The sequence below is a fragment of the Lipotes vexillifer genome, unplaced genomic scaffold (genome assembly GCF_000442215.2).
Source record: "Lipotes vexillifer unplaced genomic scaffold, Lipotes_vexillifer_v1.1 scaffold308, whole genome shotgun sequence".
NCBI classification, from domain to species: Eukaryota; Metazoa; Chordata; class Mammalia; order Artiodactyla; family Lipotidae; genus Lipotes; species Lipotes vexillifer.
Window position 1 is genome coordinate 3,064,429 of NW_006792985.1, and position 8,377 is coordinate 3,072,805.

The 8,377-nt window shown below is 48.4% G+C and overlaps 1 protein-coding gene across 1 annotated transcript in view; it reads right to left on the bottom strand.

Annotated features, from left to right (window-relative positions):
• Positions 1–2,405: 2,405 nt before the first annotated feature.
• Positions 2,406–8,377, bottom strand: part of SCARA3 (scavenger receptor class A member 3) — a 50,286-nt gene continuing 44,314 nt past the window's right edge. The window contains exon 6 of the mRNA XM_007466161.1: positions 2,406–2,607. Within this exon, the coding sequence (XP_007466223.1) occupies positions 2,576–2,607 (32 nt within the window). The 3' untranslated portion in view covers positions 2,406–2,575. The remainder of the gene's footprint in view (positions 2,608–8,377) is intronic.

An 8,377-nucleotide genomic window follows, 5' to 3' on the forward strand; every position in this document is an offset into this window, starting at 1 on the left:
TCGTTGTGGTGCGCAGACTTCTCATTGCGGTGGCTTCTCTTGTTGCAGAGCATGGGCTCTAGGCGCCCAGGCTTCAGTGGTTGTGGCACGCGGGCTCGGTAGTTGTGGCTCGCGGGCTCTAGAGCGCAGGCTCAGTAGTTGTGGTGTACGGGCTTTGTTGCTCAGCAGCATGTGGGATCTTCCCAGACCAGGGCTCGAACCCATGTTCCCTGCATTGGCAGGCGGATTCTTAACCACTGTGCCACCACAGAAGTCCTGGTCTGTTTTTTTAATTTTAGCTATTCTAACAGGTATGTAGTGGTATCTCATGGCGGTTTTAATTTGTCTTTTCCTAATCACTAATGATGTCGATCATCTTTTCATGCGCTAGTATCTTTTGTGAAGTGTCTGTTCAAGCATTTCACCTATTTTTATGGGTTATTTATCTTCTTGTTACTGAGTTGCAAGAGATATTTATATATTCTATTTATAAATTATATGTCAAATATTTTCTCCCAATGTGTGACATGCCTTATCATTTACTTAACTGGCTCTCTTAATGTGCAGATTTTAATTTTATGAAATCTGCTTTATTATATTTTTCTTTTATGGTTAATGCTATTCTTGTTTCAGCTGAGAAATCTTTGCCAGTCCAGGATCATGAAGGTATTTTTCTGCATTTTATTCAGAAGCTCTACATTTTAATTTTTAAGTTTAGGTCTTGACCCATCTTGAATTGACTTTTGTGTATAGTATGAAGTAGGAGTCAAGATATATATTTTTTCCTGTTTAGATATTCAATTGTCCCAGTACCATTTTTAAAGAATCTTTCTTCTTCTCATTGATTTCTTTTGATGCCTTTGTGAAAAAATATCAGTTGACCATTTAGTATTGAACTTTTTTCTGACTCTGCTCTGTTCCATTTGTCTATCTTTGTGCCAATACCATACTGTCTTGATTACTATATCTTCATATTAACCACTGAAATCAGGCAATGTAAGTCCCCCAAATTCGTTCTTTTTTCCAATAATTTTTTTCTTTTCTCTTTTGCTATTCTATGTCATTTATATTTCCATGTATCTTTTAGCATCAGCTTCTCCATTTCTACAAAAAAGCCTGCAGGAACTTTGTTTGGGACCGCACTGACTATATATCAGTTTGGGGAGAATACATGATATTGAGTCTTCCAATCCATGAACATGTGTATCTCTCCATTTATTCTGGTCTTTCAAAATTTCTCTGAGCAGCATTTTATAATTTTATATGTAGAGATTTTATACCAATTTTGTTAAATTTATTCCCAAGTATTTTATGTTCTTTGATTTAAAAAGCTTTCTTCTTTTTTAATATAGTCGTTTAAAGCTCTATACTTCCTTCTAAGCACTGCTTTATCTGCATCCAACAAATGTTGGTATGTCGTGCTTACAATATCAGTTTAGAATGAATATTCAACCGTTGCTGGGTGCAGTGTTCTCACATCATTAGGTCAAATCGGTTGACAGTACTGTTCAAATTTCTATATCCTCATGGCTTTTCTGCTTACTTATTCTGTTTCAAATACTGAGAGAGGGGTGTTGTTTTGTTTTTAGGCCTTGTTGCTGTTGGTCTAGAATTAGTTCAGGGTCAGCTCACAGGCCTGCACAGATTCTTGCCCTGTATATTTCAGCCAACCACTCAGGGGAGCTCTATGCAGATTTCTGGGGATCCTCCTCTGCACAGCTCCCTCCTGCCCAGTACCCTGTCCGGTACCCAATTCCAGCTGCCTTGGCAGCCCTAAACTCTGACCTCTATTCCTTCCAACCCGTGGGACCAATGATCTCTGAGTGAACAAACTCAGTGGGATATCCACACTGCCTATTCAGTTTTTAAATGTTTCTATGTCCAGAAGCTTGTTTTGTGAAGCTGAAGTAAGAACAACGATGGATGATGGGGAGCAAGCAAGTTCCAAATTATAAACTTGTGGGTCAAGCTTGTTGGAGGCATTTAGAGGTTTTGGGAGTTCAGAAAAAGAAGCAACCATCAGGTTATAAATCTGGTTAAAATCATCAGGTGGAGATTCTTTCTTCCTTTCATATGGGGGAACTCTGCTTTATCACAAGGGACAATGTCAGAAGAAACAGAGTTGGCTTAGGGCAGTGGTGTTCAAATGTTTTGTTTTGTTTTGTTTTGTTTTTGCGGTACTCGGGCCTCTCACTGTTGTGGCCTCTCCCGTTGCGGAGCACAGGCTCCGGACGCGCAGGCTCAGCGGCCATGGCTCACGGGCCCAGCCGCTCCGCGGCATGTGGGATCTTCCCGGACCGGGGCATGAACCCGCATCCCCTGCATCGGCAGGCGGACTCCCAACCACTGCGCCACCAGGGAAGCCCTCAAATGTTTTGATCACAACCCCCATTAATAAAAAAACTTGGGGGATTATTTCTTTGATCTCCTAATATATGTAAATTTATTTATGAATTATTTTCTGTGTTTCTATTATTGGTTAATGTCTCAAAGCAAAATTGCACTTAGAATGATGTTGATCATGAAGGATAATAAATATAAATCTATTTTCAAGTCATATTTTTGATCAGTCCACACTTTTTTGGCTGACTTCATGTCAGATCCGATTATGTGAAAACAAAGTGTGACCTTGAATGAATAAAACACAACAGGAAGATGTTTTAATATTTAAAAGTTTGTTCCTCCCCGCTGGACGGTTTGGCTGGGCGCCCGTTTTGGAGACCTTGGGTCTGGAGAGAAGGATGTAGGGAGGTTAGCAGCCTGGCTAAAGGTCGGCATCTGGCTTCCTTGTGGAAGCCTCCAACTTTCACAGCAGGAAGCGCACTCCTGTCTCCAAGTCCTGCACTGTTCTCACTAGTCCATCGTCATGTTGAGTGATGAGGCAGTCAGGATGGGGAAGCCTGGTAGCCCTGAGACTTGGGGCCTTGTCACAGCTTTGTCACTAGCTTGCTTTGGGACTTTGAGCAAGTCTGTTTCTGTGGATCTCGGTTTTCTCAGGCCCCACTGAATTCCCGATCCCACCATTCTGGAATAGGTAGCTCTGAGACAGGCTGGGACCTGGGGCCCCTTGCTACAATGCTTACACCTGGACAAACATCTCCTTGAGCGACGAAATACAAAGAAGCTATAAGGGACTAAAATTAACTGCGTGCGGGTGCAGTTGGGGCAAATTCTGGACAAAAAGATACAAAAAGACCAAAAAACCCCCCAACTGCCACTTCTGAAGAGCAGGGAGCAAAAGCAGGGCACTGTGCATGCCACCTGCATCCAGCACCACCTAAGGAGTGGGCAAAACTCCTAAGCCACCCCTCCGGCCTGACCCCTGGACGCATCCCTACCCTCACCCCATATAAGGAACCAGCTCGTGCCCCTGCTTGGGGAGCAGGGGCCCCAGTAAACCCTTGCCTGAATTTCTTGTCTGGCCTCTTATCAATTTCTATTGACTGGGGAAGGCCAAGAACCCTGGTCGGCATTAGCTCGGCATAGCTGGCTTCCATTAATCCTGGGTTCAAATCCACATAATATCTACGTGGGCTTGAGCAACTTACTGTTTTGAGCCTTGTTTTCTGACTTATAAAATGTAAATACATTTAGTTCATGAGGATTAAATGAGATACTATACATAAATCGGAAAAAAATATTTTCCTTTCTCTGTCTCTTATGCCTGTGGTTCTCAAGTTTTACATGAGGCGTTGGAATTCCCTGGGGAATTCTCCCCCTCACTCCTCCTGTCCCACCCCATCTCTGTGGTCCTGAAGCAGTGGGTCTGGGGTGCAGGCCCGCAGTCTGCATTTTTGTGGGTTCCTGGGCGGTTGCCCTGCTGAGGGCACTGCACCAGCCTTTGCACCTCTCCCATTACATCAGACACAGAGCCTTGCCCTTCGAAGCATTCAAAAGAAAACAAAAGGACTGGACAGGTGAAGGCAAGGAAAACGAATCCCCAGGGAGGTTGCTCAGTGCGCCGCCAGCCTATGTGTCCAGGCAGCTCCTTGTCAGCCCGGCCCGCCCTATTGGAAAGCACGGCGTGGTCAGAATATATTTGTCAGTTCTTCACCCTCCTCTCCTGTGGCTCTGTTTCGACAGGTGTGTCCAGGGCTGGCATGGCAGGCGTTGCCAGCTCAGCCCTGGCTGGGGAAAAGGAGCAGGAAGAAGCCGTGGAGGTTCTGCCCAGCCCACTGTCCTGCCCCAGCTGGCGGGGCACTGAGGCTGCTGGGGAGAAAGGGTGGGCAGGTCGGGGGCCGTTAGAGGTGCTCAAGGACGTGCCCCAGGCCTATGACCTCCAGGAAGCCTCTTGCTCTGCTTAGAAGAAGGCTCAGGAGCTCCTCAAGATTTTGCACATCTGGTGGAGATGCACACAACCCAACAGCGAAGGCCATGATCCTAAGCCACTGACTGCATCCCGCTGCTGTCACCTCTCAGTCTGGATTCAGACTTTCCTGCCTTGGCCCTGGCCGATTCCAGGAAAGCCACCAAGCAGGGCAGGAGGAAGAGCACTTGGTTAGAATTGTAGGACAGAGGGGTCGGGCACATCCAATGACTCCCACATGGAGTCGAGACCAGGCCACTCTCTTTGTTTCCTGATGAAGAAAGTGAAGGTTAGAGAGGGTGGTGCTGGGCCGACTTTCCCCCGATAAATGGAGGACCCAGCAGGGAGCAAGCACGACCCATCCCTATTCCATGTCCACCGAGGATCTCTATCGTGAAGCCCACCCGATCTCCCCACTGGATGCGGGTTGGATCCATTTCCCAGAGTTTATGCACGGAACAAGATACTGATTCACAGAGTTTGCTGCAAACTTTACAATTCTGACTGCCGGCCCCGCTGACCCCTGTGGTCAGCTCTTAGGATTTTCGGCAATACCTACAATGGTCCAGATGCCCTGAAGGGCCGTGTTAGTACCAGGAGTGTTTGATGACATGAGACAGAGAGAGGGATTGCAGGCGGAGTACTTTCTGGGGAACGTGCAGCGGTTGGTGCCCATTGGTCCTAACCAGTAGCAAACTGAAATTGCGGCAAAACCAGAGACATGAGAAATTGCTTTGCCCAGGAACCGAGACACCAGAGTTCTGGTCCCGGTTGGTCAACGAGCCCTTCAGCCCCTCTCAGCCTTTGGTTTCTTACCTGAAAAGTAAAGAGGTTGAGCCGGGTGAGTCACAGCTTGTTCCAGGCTCTAACCATACAGGGAATGTGGGTGGGAGTGTGCAGGACCTGGAGTTCTGGCCACTCATCTGCAGAGGAAAGTGGTGAGTAATGTTGCCATCCAGTAAGCCTGGGTCTGTAGGATAAACACCACCATGATGATGCCTGATGTTTACAGGATGGTAACCCTTGCCGGGCACCAGACACTGAATTGTGTCCCCAGAAAATCCGTATGTTGAGGCCCTAGCCCTCAGTGTGACTGTATCTCAAGATAGGGTCTTACGAGGTCATGAAGGTTAAATGAGGTCATAAGGGTGGGGCCCTGATCTGATAGGACTGTGGCCTTCCAAGAAGAGGAAGAGAGCCTTCCCTCTGCCTCTCTCTCTCTGTCTCTCTCTCCGCTTCCCCCACACTTCCTCTCCCCCTACCATGTGAGGGCAGAGCCAGAAGGCAGCCATCTGTAAGCCAGGAGGAGCTGGTGCCTTGATCTTGGACTTCCAGCCTCCAGAACTCTGAGAACGTAAGTTTCTGTTGTCTGAGCCATCCAATCTGTGGTATTTTGTTATGGCGGCCTGGGCTGACTAAGACACTGGGAAACTGGCCAAGAGCATCATCTTACTTAATCCCCTCAGCAACCTCACTCGGTAGGTCCAGTTGTAATCCCTATTTTACAGGGGAGGAAACAGAAGCACAGAGAAGTTAAATCACCCAAGACTGAGGTTCAATAGAGAAACGTCTAAAAACTCATTATCGGACTCCTCTGGCGGTCCAGCAGTCAAGATGCTGCGCTCCCAATGCAGGAGGCCTGGGTTCAATCCCTGGTCAGGGAAGATCCTGCATGGCCCAAAAAAACAGAAAAAAGAAAAGGGGAATTGTATAAATAAATAAATAAATAAATAAATAAATAGTGTGTCCCAGATTTGACCAGTGGGAACCCCTTTAGGCTGGCTCCTGTGTCCTTTAAAAACAAACAAACAAACAAAAAGACACAAAAACAACAACAACTCACTGTCTATGTGACTTTGGGAAGTTAATTAATCTCTTCAAGCCTTAGTTTCCCCATCTATATAGTGGGAATAATAATAATACATGTAGATACAATATAGATAGAGATTATAGATTTATAGACATTATAGCTGCATTACAAATTGTAGTGAGGATTAAATGAATAAATATATGAAAAGTGCTTAGAACGGTATCCTGTTGCATAGTAGCTCCCCCATGGGTGTTTGCTATTATTATTACTGTTGTGGTTATTCTCCTGTTCCTCTGTTGCCAAACACAGATTCTGTGGCCAGCTTTGCTCATGGCCACTCTTGCTCTTGTGCCTCTAATTTTTTACCACGTGATCCCTCTCCCTCCGCCTCTTGCTCTGTGGTCACAGCCCACTGGATCAGGGTAGACCCCTGACGCACAGGGTGAGCGATCAGATTGCTCTCCTAGGGCTGGGAACTAGAGATTGTAGGACCGGGTCCTTTGGTGGTCAGCCGTCGCCCTGTTATGCTGGGCCTCGTGCAAACAGAAGATGCTGGTCAACAGAAAGGGTACAAAGAGTAGCAGGAAGGGGAGGTCAGGGGCCACTGAGTGAAGAGAGGTAGGAGACTGGCTGGTGCTCTGGAGTGAAGACGGATGCTTGAGACGCTGGCAGCTTTCCACGTCTAGTCACCCTGAGATGGAGTTATACTGCAAGTTTCCATAGCCTTGATTTTACCCGCTGCATCCTTGTCATGACTGCCCCCTCTTGATTTCCTTGCTAGAGCTTGAGAGGGCTTCTGTGACCAGGGAAACCAGAGGTGGTGGTGACTGCCTGGATGGACCCCAAGGGCCCGTCTCCACCCTGTGCCTGCAAATCAAGCTCATCCCCCAAAACCACACGGTCAGGGATGTGTTGGTGGCCATTGTCCAGGACCCATGAGTTTTTCTTACGTGTTTTTGCTTATGTTCTGAAATCAACTCAGTTTTTCATCCTCGCAGCCTTGTCTCTCATTCTGGCCCCCAACTCATCCCTTGGAATTCATCCCAGACCTAACTTTTGTGGATTTGGACTCTGGGACGTTGGCTTGCTCCGACGCCTGGGTTTTCCTGCTCTTGTTTCCCTGGCCCAGCTCTCTGGGTACCTGCGCCCATGCCGGCCCCTCCCGTCCAGGGGTACCCCTGCCAGGCCTGTCATCCACCCCACCCGGGACAGTGAGTAGTGAGAGTTTCCTGGAGGTTTTCCTGGGGACCCAGACTGTGAAGTGACACCACTGGATGGTCCTCACTGCCTCCCCCAAGGCCCGTTACCTCTGTGCCACGACCCCTATCTTCTCCAGCCCCCAGCCTGCCCCGCACGAGGCGGAGGCGTATCTTTCACTACTGCCCCCTCCTCTATGAGAGGCGAGCCCCCAGGCAAGGCCGCTTCAGCCCTGTAACCCGGCAGTACCTAACTCACTGCCCAGCACATCTCAGTTGTTGACGGGGGCAGGTGGGGCAGGGACCCTGAGCCACCACGGGGAGTAAGGAAGTGGTGGGCGCCTCGTGCCATGGTCCCTGGGGCCCCATCGCCATCCTTCCACCTCTCTGCTTGCTTCCTCTCCCAAACACCCTATGAGGCTTAATTTCAAGTGCTGACTTGACCAGGCCATGGGATGCTCAGATGTCGGATTAAACATTATTTCTAGGTGTATCAGTGCAAGTGTTTCCGGAAGAGATGAGCATTCGAATTAGGTGAGCCTTTGAATGGGTGCACTGAGTAGAGAAGATGGCCCTTCACTAAAGCAGATGGGCAGCCTTTCAGTCTGTCGAGGGCCTGAATAGGACAAAAAGGTGGAGGAAGGGAGAATTCTCTCTCTGCCTGACTGTGTGAGCTGGGACATCTGTCTTCTGCCCTAGGGCTGGAACCATACCATTGGCTCTCCCGGGCCTCCAGCTTGGGGATGGCAGATCATGGCACTTCTCAGCCTTCCTTTCTCTGGAGAATTCTGACTAAGACGCTCCCCCCAACCCCTGCCCCACCCCCGCAAAAAAAAGTAAAAAAAGCAAAACAAGGCACAGGGCTTTCACTAGGCCACGTTTTACTGACGAATGAGGTTACTATGCTACCATAGTCTGAATGTTCGTGTCCACCCCGCCCCCTGCAAATTTCTATGTTGAAATCTAACCCCTAGTGTGATGGGTTCAGGAGGCGGGGGGGGGGGGGGGGGGCGGGGGGGGGGGGCCCCTAGAGGGAGGGCCCTTCGATTCACCCAATCTCAGGGAGTGCCCTATGCAAAAAGTTTG